Source organism: Argopecten irradians, chromosome 7, assembly GCF_041381155.1.
Source record: "Argopecten irradians isolate NY chromosome 7, Ai_NY, whole genome shotgun sequence".
Taxonomy (NCBI): Eukaryota; Metazoa; Mollusca; class Bivalvia; order Pectinida; family Pectinidae; genus Argopecten; species Argopecten irradians.
The window spans coordinates 25995986-26011501 of NC_091140.1; the positions used below are offsets into that span (position 1 = coordinate 25995986).

Genomic DNA, 15516 nt, shown 5'->3' on the forward strand with positions numbered 1-15516 from the left:
TGGTTTCGACACTGCAAAATCATTAATTTTAGTGAATTCTCCCTTTTTCAAAATTCAGAGTTTCAAAAATTTATAGGAAGTTTAGTAACTCTTAATTATAACATTGGAACTAAACAAAACAGTAATTTTTGTAAAATTATCACATATTATTCCACAAGAATCTATGATGTACAGGGAGTCGTATACATGCACAAAGGCAGGTGTTGAGACTTCAACTTGAGGCCACTTTGAAAATGGTGTAAAATATATAATCACTTGGATTGAGGGAAGCACTTTGGATATGGAGAAATGGAAAGACCAAGTGGTGACATACGTTACGCTGGCTTTATTTGTGAACAAAATCGTGGCCTATATCTGGCAAGAACTATTCTAGAAAAAACATTTATTAATTTTATGGAAACCAACCAAGACCAAGTCTCTTGACTTTTGCTAGTGCCCTTTGTCAGAGACAATCATCTACTCCTCAAAAACTGAGACTATTGAGCCTAAAGCATGACTGGAAATGCGATCCATTATCTTAATTATAAGGGTCAAGGGTAAAGAATACTTAAAAATTACGCTTAAGAGATCCAGACTCCTTGACAAAAGTAAAGTGGTATGTTTGCTTGGAAGGCCTACTAAATTTTATTCAAATAAATGACCATTAACTTCATTGAAGGTTACCAACTTCAAGCAAACGAAAACATATCAAGCACTTTTCAACCAGGACACCAAGAAAATTTATATTAAGCCTGTAGCATTTACCCGTAGTGTTACAAATTATTTTGCTCAACTGAATGCCATCGATGTTTATTCAGGGTCACTGGTTTTAAATAGATTAAATCATTAAATGTAAATTTTGGCTGTACTTGGATGAAGTGCTTCTGCACAGGTTTTGGTTATATTCCTCTATGTTGTGAACACAATATCCAGACTTGTGATTTGTCTCTATTATAATAATAAGATAATTAGATCTAAACTATAAGGCCATGGATTTAATACAAGGGCTGTTTTCAAGTGTACCGTTCGACTAGTTAGACATACCGGTAGTTGTTTGTTTACGAATTAAAGATGGATCTGGTGATTTTACATTGTTTTCAGACTAGCCTTGACAAAACCTTCAGGCCCATCTGGATTTATACTTGAAATGGTTACTTGAATAAACAGTCTATGTGGTTTTTCCAAATTAAGTGTACCGTTTGACTAGTTAGACATACCGGTAGTTGTTTGTTTACGAATTAAAGATGGATCTGGTGATTTTACATTGTTTTCAGACTAGCCTTGACAAAACCTTCAGGCCCATCTGGATTTATTCTTGAAATGGTTACTTGAATAAACAGTCTATGTGGTTTTTCCAAATTAACGAAAATGACCGCAGTAGTGCATCTACCAAAGTAAAATGGTGTGTAGGTCTGTCATCGAGATCTCCTTTTCAACTCTTGACCTAAAAACTTGAACAAATTCATAGAATTGATTTTTAGCTCACCTGACCCGAAGTGCCTGAAAACTGCTCACTTGGTGGAATAGTTTTTAAACCTACCGTTTTCAACCTAAGAAGAGCTCAAAGTTTAACATTTGTCAATACACACAAGTGATCTTGCTTCACTTACTCCACTTGTCATGTATATACAGTAAGAGAGGCATATCGCATAGTTTTTAACCCTGACTTTGGGTCTGCATTTTTTAAAGGTTAAATTCCATGGTAATAAATTTAAGATCTCAAATAGGGGAGGAAGCTGATATTATACAATATTTGACCAATAAAATTACTATCACTAATCCTAAAATGCTTTATACCAAATATCAGCTCCTTGGACTTTTTAGTTGATAAGACATTGAACTTGGTTATAGCTATTAGCTCCTAGATGGTATAGCTCTCTAACCAGGTATGCTACAGACCAATATTATGCATCTCATGGTATCTTGCCTTGCAAGACGATTTTTGCAGTGTCGACATGTGACTTTAATGGGGATATAGGTCCTGTGACATGTTGAGATGATGGGCTATCGAGCTTGTTCGAATGAATGCCCCTGACCTTCATTCAAGTTCACAGGGGTCAAACATTTTCAAAACTTTACACGATTTCTTGAGAATAACTGGGAGGCCTAGAGACCTGACATTGGGCCTGTGACGTGCTGGGATGAAGAGCTACTACGTTTGTTTAAATGAATGATCTTGACCTTCTTAAAATCTTGAAATAATTTTTTGTGAATAACTAAGAGACATAGAGACCAGATACTGGGCCTGTGACATTCTGGGATAAAAGGCTACCATATTTGTTTTAAAAACAAAAACCTTGATCTTCATTCAAGTTCACAGGGGTCAAAATGGCTAAAATCTTTAAACGACTATATTGTATTGTGCCAATAGTCAGATGACCATTAAGGCCCCTGGGCCTCTTGTTCAGAAAGTACTGAAGGAGCATTCTCAAATTTTTCATTTGTAGGTTCCCCTAGGGCCCTAGTTGTGCATATTGAGTTTTGGGATTGATCGGTCAACAAGATGGCCACCAGACAGTCATCTTGGATTGTGATAGTTAAAGTTTGTTATCACTATTTCTCAAAAAGTATTGAAGGTATCATTCACAAATTACATATGTAGTTTTCCTTGAGCCCTATTTGTGCATATTGCATTATTGGACCGATCGGTCAACAAGATGGCAACCAGGCAGCCATATTGGATTTTGATTGTTAAACTTTGTTATTGCTAATTCTCAGAAAGTACTGAAAAAGATCATTCTCAAATTTCATATGTATGTTCCCTTTAGGCCCTAGTTTGGCCGCTAGAACACCATCTTGTATTTTGGTAGTTGAAGTAGAGAAAAGATCGATCTGTCAATTGTCAGACATAGATCAGTCTTTGGTGGGTGCCAAGATCCCTCTGGGATCTCTTGTTGTCAATATCTAAGAGGCTAGAGATTTGGTTTGGTTTGATTGTTTTTTGTGTCCGTGCTATTATCAGCAAGGGTCATATTAGGATGTGCCAGATTTATAAGTGAAAAATAGCTGGATTACTCAGAGAAAAACCACTACCAATCGGTCAATACCTGGCAATTGCTCCACATAGAATTTGAACTCAAATATAAATATATAAATATGTTGATTATATATTGACATATATTGTCAGACAAGTTAAATACCTATAGGGATGGAGTGTTATACTGAAATCAACTCTGTCTGTCTATAGAAACAAGAGGCCCGTGGGCCTTAACGGTCATCTGACTATTAATACAATACAACCTAGTCGTTTAAAGATTTAAGCCTATTTGACCCCTGTGACCTTGAATGAAGTTTAAGGTCCTACATTTGAAAAAAACTTGGTAGCCCTTCATCCCACCATGCTGCAGGCCCAATATGAGTATCCTGGGCCATCTGGTGCTTGAAAAGAAATCGTTTAAAGATTTTAGCCTATTTGACCCTGTGACCTTGAATGAAGGTCAAGGTCATTTATTTAACAAACTTGGAAGCCCTTTAACCCAGCATGCTGCAGGCCCAATATGAGTATCCTGGGCCTTCTGGTTCTTGAAAAGAAGTCGTTTAAAGATTTTAGCCTAATTGACCCCTGTGACCTTAAATGAAGATCAAGGTCATTTATTTGAACAAACTTTGTAGCCCTTCTTCCCAGCATGCTACATGTCTGATATCAGTACCCTGGGCCTTCTGATTCTTGAGAAGTCGTTTAAATATTTTAGCCTTTTTGACCCCTGTGACCTTAAATGAAGGTCAAGGTCATTCATTTGAACAAACTTGGTAGTCCTTCATCACAGCATGCTACAGGCTAAATATCAGTACGCTGGGCCTTTCGGTTATTGAGAAGAAGTTGTTTGAATGAAAAGTTTACGCACTGCGCACGACTCGGGACAGTACATGATGACAATAGATCATCCTGACCCTTCGGGTCAGATGACCTTAAAATGACAAAAAAAAAGAACTTATTTGAAATAATTTATTAATCATTTCCTCTCAACAAGACATACAAAACTGTTCACCTACACCAAATAACATTTTTATCAAAAACATTATCATTCATTCAAATAAAAAAAAACTGTTTTAAGGAAAGATCAGTCCATCTCTTGTAGCAAAATGTGATTATTGTTATTTTTGCAGATCTATGAAGTTGGAAAAGACTATGTATGGTTTGAGCCAATTTTGACCCCCAAATCAGTTGAGAAGTTAATTAATTGTTGTATTTGATCATCCTCGATACTCCAGGGGTTTCGATCACTTGCGATCTCTACACCCCTGGACTATCTCATAGTAAAATTGAAGACAACAGAACAGAACAGGTATTTGAGTCCTTTGATGTACATAAAAAGAGCAGTATAACGGTACATTGTGGTTGACCATAGCTTTGAAGTTGGGCGTCGCTCTCTCTGTAATCTTCAAAGACAATTTTTGCAGGCCTGTGATTGGTTCAGATTTGTTCACCTGAGCTGCCTTCAGTTTAAATACGAGATAGTCCAGGGGTGTAGAGATCCTAAGTGATCGGAACCCCTGGAGTATTGAGGATGGTATTTGATATATTCAGTACATCGCTGATTTAATTTCAATGCATGGAAGATTTCCAATTTTGCAGTTTTAGTTGTTAAAGTGACTCTGATATATAATAAACATACTCTACATTAATTAAGAAAAGATAATTTGTCATTCTATGCCTATTTTTGATAGCTTTTGTCCAAGAAATAATAGTTTCGGTTTGTTTTAGATTTATTTCTTATAACAGTCCGTAGGGTCATGGATTTGCCTGGTTTGATGAGGGAGAAAAACCACGGGAGTAGCCAGAGAAAACCGCCAACCAGCAGTCATTATCTGGCGACTGCCCTACATGGGATTCAAACTATCTGCCCAGAAGTGGAGGCTTGTGGTTATCAAGACATCTTCACCACTCTGCCAATGCAGCTAGCACATACACTAGAATAAAGAAGATACTCGCTCTCTTAAACATTCAAAATAATGCCTAGCAAAATTTTATTGTAATTTCATAAGACAACAAATAAATTTCCTGCTTTTCCATCATTAAAAATTTACAAAATACATTGTATGATGCAATGCTTTTATTGAACATTAATTATATCCTTCATAAGGGAGGTTATTATAGTGTACCAAAGGGAGATAATTATAATATCATTATGGAATGTAAACGGGACAGTCTTTGTATGTTTGACATTGACTAGCATTACACTTCCAATCCAAACAGCTGACAACATTGATATACAAACATATGGAAAAAAAATCATATACTGCTAGCACCTGTTTTATTCTTCATTCATGTTCGCATTACCACCCAAATGTTTACATATATAATTAAATGCTAGTACATATGGAACTTCCATCTCTCTCATCATTCCTGAGAATAACTTATTTTTCTGTATAATGAATCAGTTGATTTGTAATTAATTACTAGTGCACATGCTGGATATGCATATTATGTATCGGTGAGTATCACCCAATCAATACCAATAACATGACAGAATAGCACACATTTATATTGCAGATCTGGATTTTTATACTTATGGAATACTTAAATGTAGCTGCCATTTGAGACCCATATATTATATATATATTAGGCATTTATGAAATATAACCACTGTTTATCTTTGATTAGCTAGCTGGTAAATTTGTGTAAAAAATTATCTGTGCCATTGAAAAAAATCTTATTTTTTTATGAGGCTTGCTCAAACCACCAAGGTTGTTAAATTATGAGCCTGAGCATATACAACTAGCAGAAGAATTTAGTCCAAAATATAAAATCATTTGGAAAGTTATGCTGGACATATATAAGTATGTATGAAATACAAAGGTACATGTACCTATCTTTTTTACTTCTTGAATCAGGGATGTACAAAAGTTTATACACAAATGTACGTCTTATGTTTTATGTACTGAATATAATAAAACAATATAAATAAATTAAAACAAAGGATATGTATATCTAACAAAGGCAAAGCAATACACGCGAACAATTACTATATATCCTGGTGTATTTGTTGTGTTGTGAATACAACTTTCCAAAATTGATCAGACATTATTTATTAAATCTAATTAAAATTAGATTTGTTATTCTGCTCCACTATACGATGCTCTATGTTACGATTATACTATTGTTATTTTTATTATTTATCAAATCACTTTTCAGACAACAGAAGCATTGCAGCTGCCCAATTAATTTAAGAATTAGCATGCATATCATTTCTATATTTCATGGTCATATCAAAAAGCAAAACCTCCATTCTTAACCCTAAACCTTATCTTATTCAAATTACAATTAAACTTACCATATTCGACTCAATAAGCGCCCATGTCCCTATAAGCACTCCTCACCTGTTTTGAGGCCTCGATTTCAATTGCCCAGGCATCAATAAAGACCAAAACTACACAAAACTGTATAGATTTGCAATCATTTTGTCTTTAATATCAGCATCTTTTGTTTATGTTTTTTGTCAAAATTTTAAACGCTCTGGGCGCTTATTGGGTCGAATACGGTAATCTGATTCAAAATCTTATGAAATTTGAATTCTGTGCTGGTTATACCACACCAATTAATGAAATAAATTACTTCTTAAGCAGCTCAGCTTTTTTTTTCGTTTTCACATACAGAACAGTAGTAACAATGGAATAACCTAACAATATCAAAAGCACTGAAGTATAAAATAAAGACTTGTCTAAAAATCTAATAAATTAAAACTGAATGTAGATGTCTTGTAGAATCACAACCATGCCATGCTATTATCATCTACAATTTCGGAACTGCTAATGTCAAACGGGTCTGCTCCAAGGTGGGAAGGCATCTTAATACCATGCATCTTCAGCATGTGTCTTTGCTTACTGTCTGCTCGTGAGTAAAACTTTCCACAAACTGAACATTCAAAGGTATGATTTCCACAGGTAAACTTTTCATGTCTCATTTTTGATTTCCTTGAAGCAAACCCTGTACCACACTTTTCACAAAAGAACTGTTTCATTTCTCCTCGAATCACTGGATCATTGTCATCAAAGCTTTGATTTGCAGAGGAATAATTCAATGGACTAGAGACATTAGATTTAGTAAAGTTGTCTAAACTGGAAATTCGAAGAGGGGACAATTGAGATGTTCCAGTCGCACCACCTAACCCTGAACTTGGTACGTCTAAGACAGTGGGTTTTTGTAAGAGGGACACAAGTTTGGGTTCTGTGTTTTTTCTCCGCTTTGTCTGTCGAAGTACAGCCGGTTCTCTGATTGAGGAGGCAGGAGTCATATCACTGGACTGACCGTCATCATTTGACTTTTCCTCACCCAATAAGGAATAGCCTTTCTTCCAATCAGTACCACCAGTAAAATCTATCACAGATGTGGATGGACTAGTGTAATGAAGTTCACTGTTGTTGTCTGATGGAAATTTGGAAAGCTGAGAATTTCTGTCGTTGTCCATAAACATGGATGACAAATTCACTTCCTGATTATTTCCAGTTTTTATCAGACAGTTTCTCAGTAGAGAAACCTGTTTTTTACCTGTTCCCACCTCAAAAGTTGAGTTTCCTTGCACAGACTGTATGATCATAGAAGGATTCTCTATATCTCTGCTAAATTCTGGATCTTTTGGTTCAGTTTTCACAACAACAGATTCACAGGAGGTTTCAGTATAGTCCTGAGTTTTCCCTACTTCTTTCTCTCCTTCATCCATATCTAGGTCCTCCTGTTCATCGGTTGATTGGGATTCAGTTTCCACTGTCCCTAGTTCCTTGTTGTAAATCATGAACTTGGCCTTTGGTTCCCTTCGTCGACTGCTTTCATTTGGTGCTGTGGCTCCTGTCACATCTTTAGAATCCGAGTCACTTTTCCCGACAAAAATGTCAGATGTGTTTTTATCTGTCAGTCCACAACCATCCATGTCATTATCACCATATTCATTATCAAAAGGTTCCTCCTTTATTGATAATTTTTCTTCTGTTGAGGGACTTAAGCCATTCTGAATTTCTTCTTGTGTATCTTCCTCAGGATGTTTGCCACAGAGTTGACTAACACTTAGCAGGTGCCCCTGTTTGTCTCTAGTTACAAACAGGGTATTTACAGGGCTGTTGGTGTCCATCAATGGAGAGTCTATCAGAGGAGGTTCTGGTTGGTCCCATGGTTGATACTGAGACACAGAACTCTTCCTCATTTTTCTCCTTCTCGAATTGGACCTATTAGTATCATTAAGTACACAGGACGCCTCGGAATCCACCCTACCAGCATTGACTTTTACCCTGAAATTGTGTTTCTGTCTACACATCAAACGCTTACGCTTTTTAATTTGCATTTGAATTCCACGAGCTATCCCTAAGCTACATGCACTGTCCACTTTAGAGGAGGGGGCACCAGTAATTGAAGTATTTTTGAAGTTTTCCCGAGGCACGACTTGGTGGATCTTTACGATATTCTGTTGGGTCGAGTTAATGGCTGACAGACATATGATGGCATCCACCTCCATATCAGCCATAGCTGTATAGTGGTCCCGACAGATCTCCAGCAGTGACTGGCGCAACATGCGACACACCTCTTTATTACGAGATAAAGCCTCTTCGTCCATCTTTTCCTCCATCAGCTGTTGCCAGAAAGTTACCTGAAACACAAAAGTGTCAATGTAACAAGCAAGAAAAAAAATTAGCATATTGTGTAGGTAACAGGTAATATGAATTTGGTGATTTAATCTAACATTATACCTCCACAATATTACCGTATAGAGAAATGCAAGATAGGTACCAGTATCTTCTAGATCTATCTAACATATATACCTCTAGTCCAGTAAAAATATGAAAAATAGAAGCCTAACCTCCAAATAATTGCAACAGAATTTGTTTTCTGCTTTTTGGGTTGGAGGATCTTAGTACTTTACCAAGAAAAAAGTCGCCAAAAATCACATGTTCGGAAAGTCGTTTTTTGAACACCTGAAAAATAAGAAAATATAAAGAAATCACACTTTTGACCACTTTTAAAGTACAATATCTGCTATTTTTGCAATACTTGAAATATGAAATCGGGTACATAGTAAGAAAAACTTTAGGTAAGTACAAATAAGTTGAAATGATACAATAATTTCAGTCAATCCAAGAAATAAAGTAGGATGTAAACGGCTCAAAACCTTTGAATTTAGCTAGCAATACCGTTTTCATTCTTTTTAGATGCAAACATTTATAAAATCTTATCCTGAACAATATCAGTTAATATTTATGTCTTAAAGGATTACCTTTTCTTTGATATTAAAGCATAATCGATAATACATTAGCTAGAAAAAACTAAATATTAACCCGTCAAGTTGACTGATCGTGCCAATTTGAAGTGTTTTTATACCTAGATTTTTGGCAAAACTCCCATTTTGGTAAATATTTCAGAAAATAGGAAAGCAAATGCACCAAATATGTTATATCCTTTTTTGTATATTTTGTACTTGTTATTTTGATCATTTATTGTAAAAACGGTATAAATATGCACATCTTATTTAGTAGTAAAAACTTCCTATCACGTTAATTTGGCTGAATACCAAAATATGTCTAAGTCCATAGATTTGCAATACAAAAATCTTAATTTTTCGAATATGCTTTATTCGTTTGTCATAAAATTTTGTCAGTAAATGAATCAGAACTGTGATGATTTTCAGCTATAAAATTGAAATTGAACTTATATTTTATCCTTTTATCTCATTGAAAATTATGTAACACCCATCCGGTTCCATTATGGAAAAATGAAAAACTGACCAATTCAAATATTTGATCAAAAAGAAACTTTAATTTCACTTTATAAAGAACGTTCCATTATGGTGGTAATATCTGCCAAAGGATTTTGCAATCTGATTAGTCACAAAATAGATATTCACATTTTTGATATTTCAACTTAAGGACTTAACCAATTAGAGAAGTTGAGTCAAATTGGCACCAAATGAGGATTTGATCAACCTCACGTCTTTTATTTTTGGGAATATCTTAATACAGTTTGTCTCTTTCAGGTGACTATAGCCTGCATAGAATCTGAATTAATAACTATCTAAACACTTTAGACGGTACTTACTGAATAATTCTTGAATAAAAAGGACATGTTATTCAATTTGGACTTCAACATATCCTTCGAAAAGGCCAAAAGACCAACTTTGAGCAACCATGGTATCTCAGGTAGTGAAAGTAAAATGTTTTACTTTTAAAGCCTGTAATCAACAAGTTTTATTTAAAAAGATTCCACCAAAATGAGTATCAATGGTATTGTTGATAATAACAATTTTTTATCTTAACAATCCAACAAAAGCATATTTGGCTGTTACAAGGACATATTATGCAAATTTTCATGCTGTCATACTTTTTCTACCTGATATAACATGGTTGCTCAAAGTTGGTTTTTTGGCCTTTTCCAAGGATATTTTTAAATCCAAATTGAATAATATGTCTTGTTTATTCAAGAATAATTCAGTATAGTACCGTCTAAAGTGTTTAGGTAGTTATATTAATTCAGAAATCTATGTAAGCTATTTTCACTTAAAAGAGACAACTATATCAAGATGTCCCCAAATTATAAAAGACGAGAGGTCGATCAAATCCTCATTTAGTGCCAATTTGACTCTAATTGGTTAAGTCCTTAAGTTGAAATATCAAAAATGTGAATATCTATTTTGTGACTAATCAGATTGCAAAATCCTTTGGCAGATATTACCACCATAATGGAACGTTCTTTATAAAGTGAAATTGAAGTTTCTTTTTGATCAAATATTTGAATTGGTTAGTTTTTCATTTTTCCATAATGGAACCGGATGGGTGTTACATAATTTTCAATGAGATAAAAGGATAAAATATAAGTTCAATTTCAATTTTATAGCTGAAAATCATCACAGTTCTGATTCATTTGTGACTTATTGCAGATTGCAAAATATCCTTCGGCAGATAAAGCGAATAAAGCGATTTTTAATATTCGAATAAAATATTCGAAAATTTGATTTCGATTTTTGTATATAGATTTATGGACTAATTAAAGACATATTTTCGTATTCAGCCAAATTAACGTGATAGGAAATTTTTACTACTAAATAAGAAGTGCATATTTAAACTGTTTTTGCAACAAATGATCAAAACAACAAGTACAAAATATACAGTATATATATATATATATTGTTCAGGGATAACATTTTAGAAATGTTTGCATCTAAAAAGAACAAAAACGGTAATGTTAGCTAAATTCAAAAGGTTTTGAGCCGTTTTCATCGTTCTTTATTTCTTGGATTGACTGAAATTATTGTATCATTTCAACTTATTTGTACTTACCTAAAGTTTTTCTTACTATGTACCCGATTTCATATTTCAAGTATTGCAAAAATAGCAGATATTGTACTTTAAAAGTGGTCAAAAGTGTGATTTCTTTATATTTTCTTATTTTTCAGGTGTTCAAAAAACGACTTTCCGAACATGTGATTTTTGGCGACTTTTTCTTGGTAAAGTACTAAGATCCTCAAACCCAAAAAGCAGAAAACAAATTCTGTCGCAATCATTTGGAGGTTAGGCCTCTAATTTTCGTATTTTTACTGGACTATACATGTACATAAGTCATGCGTTTTGGATTAGTACTTAGTAGCAGACTATGAAAGTAACCCCTGGAATGTTGATGATACACTGGCATCAACCTATGGAAGGTATGTCACTAGACTGGCACATTCGGCACACACAAGTAATGCCAATACATACAAATGAAGTGAAAAACCTGGTCACCAAATGTCAAATGACTCAACCAGTGTATGCAGGTCTCAGACTCTCTACAAATGAAGTCTCTGTCAATCAGCTGACACAACATAGTTCTCTAGCTCTGCTGGTAGTGCCTTGTTTTTTCTTGCCGTATTAAACTTATAGACTCAATTCACCTGACTTATAGATTCAATTCACCTGACCAGGGCACACAAGAATGTGTTTTTTCCCTAGTTTTTCTACATGCAAACTATAGTTTGTATATGTCTTATATGTTTATGATAGAATTCAGTTTATTACTATAAAATATTAATGTTACAATAAGGTTCAATCCCTTATATATATATATATATATATTAAATAAGGAATTGAACATTATTATAACTTTAAATTACTTATTGGAAATTTATTGAAAATGACGCTGTTCTACATGTAGGCTACTAGCTAATTAAAATACACAGTGGCGGGATTAGACTGGGTCGTTCATTAGGGATGTCACGGTTCATGTTTTTTCACCTCATTTCGGTTTCAATATTTTTTTATCGGTTTTCGGTTTTTTCGGTTCGGTTCAGATAAATCTTACTAAAACACTATTTAGGTCTATTTACTTTCAAAAATAAGTTTTTCTATAAATTTAAAAAGATGGTACATGACTACATCACTCAAACAAATGTTTATTTCCTTATCAAAATTTTACTTCAAATTTAAATATTATTAAAAGTAATCAATTGCGTCCTGAAAAAAATCCACGGCACTATATATCTGATATGGAATGAAGTACTGATTGTGCACGAGACAAAAAAATTAAATTGCTTATTTTATATTATTTTTTTGTGTTCAAATCTTTAAATAAACATATTTGAACATTTACATATCTTTTTTAACTCTTTCAGTACTCGTGACGCATTTATCAGTAACTGAGACATATATAAGTCCTCATATTCCTTTATGATACATTATTCCGTCACTAAAACATTTTTACGTACTGTGTCCTTCATGAGGCATTATTATGTCATGATTGACATGTGAAAATCGTAAGTTTTACTGCAAATCAATACATCAGTATAATCTCGGTTAAAAGTGTTTAAAAGATGCATTGGAATTATCATAAAAGTGAACATTATTAGGTACCAGGTGCATGTTCAATCTTAAAATGGTTTAATTCATGGAATATTGGCCGACGGAAACAGGATTGTTTACAATGGCGGCCTGATTTAGATGCCGATCTTTGGCGAGATATTGTTATCAAAATTTTTTTTAATAAAAACATCAACACTTATAATTTATCATACAATAAATGAGATACATCATTTAGATATCATGTATGTGCAACAAAATCGCTAAATTTTCAATTAAATAATCAGTTATACAGTTATACACGTAAATTACAGGTAATATAGGACATTTCATTTTCTTATGAACTGAACCGAAACTAAGAATCATCGTAGCGAACCGTAAGGTTGATATTTTGGTTAACTGTATTTTCGGTTAATGGTGACACTCCTATTGTTCATTTGGCTTTTGTGTTCAGAGGTCCCGGTTGGGATTCGAATCCTGTGACTTGTAACATTTTCTCCTCTCCTGTTTTATTCAATCTATGAAGTGGTTAGACAACAAAAACATGCTTTTATAAAATTACCAAATCATCTTCTTCTTCTCTTCTTATAAAGAACACAATTCCATTGATGCCGATGATTATATTGTGCGGATTGGCAGAGGCGTGATTGTGGGAAAAAAAGAGTGAAGTTATTTACAGTGATCGTGAAGGTGCATGTTATTTTTTTGTTATTTTATTTTAGTGACAGTTATAAGATAAAAATATGATAGAAATTTTAGGGAGTGGGGTTTAGGTCTTCAAGTTCTGTTTTTAGGATATGTGACTTGAAGACCTCTAGTGTAGTGCTTTGTACTGTAGCCACCGGTAGGATGTTCCATTGTTTAATTGTGTGTGGAAAAAATGAGTGTTTGAATATGTCCTTGGTGGCAGCTATATGTCTATGTGTGAATGGGTGTGATTATCTAGTCCTTGTCCTGAAGTCTGTCAGATTAAGAATTTGACTATAGTTTATTGCCACATGATGGTGTATGATTTTATAAAATAAAATTAAACGTGTTCTTGTTCTGCGTGTTTGTAGTGAGGTCCAGTTGAGGTTTTCCATCATGTCTTGTACTGAACTTGTGTTGTGGTATCTGTTTGTTGTGCTACTCTGCATTGTGTTTTTTCGATTTGCATGATTTGATTTGTCTGGTGGGGGTCCCATACAGAGGAGCAGTACTCCAGTTTGGGTCTGACTATGGCTTTGTATGCATGTTCTTTTATATGTTGTGAGTTTATCTGTAGGTTTCGTTTCAAAAATCCTAGTGTCTTGTTAGCATTGGCTGTTATGTTGTTGATGTGAGTGTCCCATCGTAAGTTTTTTGTATTGTGATTCCTAGGTATTTGCAAGATGTTACTTGTTGTAATTTGTGGTCATGGAGTTTGTATGTATAATTGGTCTTTGTGCATTTGTTTGAGATGCTAAGGACGTTACACTTGTCCGGGTGGAGGACATTAACCAATCTTCCTCCCACCTACCTGCTGCGTCTAGATCTTCTTGTAATTTGAGTGCATCTTGTGTGTTATGTATGGTTTTGTATAATATGCTGTCATCTGCAAAGAGTCTGAGGGTGCTGTGTTTGATGTATTCTGGGAAGTCGTTTATTTATATGAGGAAGAGTATTGGGCCGAAACAGGTTCCTTGAGGTACTCCTGACGTAACTGGTATTTTTTCTGATTGTTTCCCTTCAAGTACAACTGTTTGGGTGCGGTGTGATAAGAAGTCTGTAATCCATGTAAGTGTTTGTCCTGTAATACCGTAATATTTGAGTTTGTATTGTAGGCGATGGTGCGGGACTTTGTCAAATGCTTTGGCAAAGTCCATGATGATAATGTCTGTTTGTTTGTTGTTGTTATGGTTTTGTGTTAATTCATGTATAAAGGTGACTTGTTGTGTTTCGCATGATCGGGACGCTCTGAATCCATGTTGTAAATCATAGAGAATGTTATTGTTTTCGAGGTGTTTCATTGTAGAGCTTGTTATAATATGTTCCATGAGTTTGCATGAAATTGAGGTGAGTGAGACTGGTCTATAATTTGTAGGGTTGTGTTTGTCTCCTTTTTTATATATAGGGTGAACATGAGCATGCTTCCAGTCATGTGGTAGTTTTCCTGTGGTGAGAGATGTTGTGAATATTTTTGTGAGAATGGGTGCTGTTACGTCTTTTAGTTCTTTGAGTATTTTCCCATGTATTTGGTCTGGCCCTGAAGCTTTATGTAGGTTATGTTTTCTACGAGTTTTGTAATCCTGATTTTGTAATCATAACCCTGATGTATAGATTTACCTGAGTTTCCAATCTGGTCTGGCTAAATAAATAACATGTAGGCATCCTGCCTAGTAGAATACTGTTAATGTGAAAAGGGATATAAAATAATGAACATGTTCAATGTTGAACTGAGAAATTCTTCAAACAATAAGTTAACCCATTTGGAGGAGGACACAGATATGTAAATCCAAACTAAAAAAAAATAATTCTCAACCTCTGGAATATGGCATGGATGACATAAACTTACTCAGATTTAAAACCAATGCATAATAGTCTCCTGAGTCTCCGTATGAGAGGAAACAAACATTTCCCAATGTTCACTTCCGCAATGGTGGTTTTTGTGAAATATAAGGAATATATCCGAAACGCAAAAAGTATATCCTCCAATTATTTCTGTATATCAGCATAAAATTTTGCCAATAAAACAGAATGATTATATTTTAAAAAAGAAATAAGACTTGAACCTCCAATGTCTTACACTGAAGATTAGACTTATGAATG

At 34.4% G+C, this 15516-nt stretch overlaps 1 protein-coding gene across 2 annotated transcripts; it reads right to left on the reverse strand.

Annotated features, from left to right (window-relative positions):
• Positions 1-3911: 3911 nt before the first annotated feature.
• On the reverse strand, positions 3912-15393 carry LOC138327982 (uncharacterized). 2 transcript variants are annotated; one of them, XM_069274516.1, is made up of 2 exons: positions 15263-15393; positions 3912-8558 (listed from the first exon to the last, which is right to left on the reverse strand). In XM_069274516.1, the coding sequence occupies exon 2, from the start codon at positions 8535-8537 to the stop codon at positions 6687-6689; it is 1851 nt and encodes a 616-aa protein (XP_069130617.1). In that variant the 5' UTR covers positions 8538-8558; positions 15263-15393; the 3' UTR covers positions 3912-6686. The 2 variants fall into 2 exon arrangements, with proteins under 2 accessions (XP_069130617.1, XP_069130618.1); XM_069274517.1 differs by lacking the exon at positions 15263-15393 and adding an exon at positions 8832-8921.
• Between the last annotated feature and the right edge of the window lie 123 nt (positions 15394-15516).

Bases quoted from the DNA above. Each gene is read 5' to 3' on its own strand.
- LOC138327982 (XM_069274516.1), bottom strand. From the start codon at position 8,537: ATGGAGGAAAAGATGGACGAAGAGGCTTTATCTCGTAATAAAGAGGTG.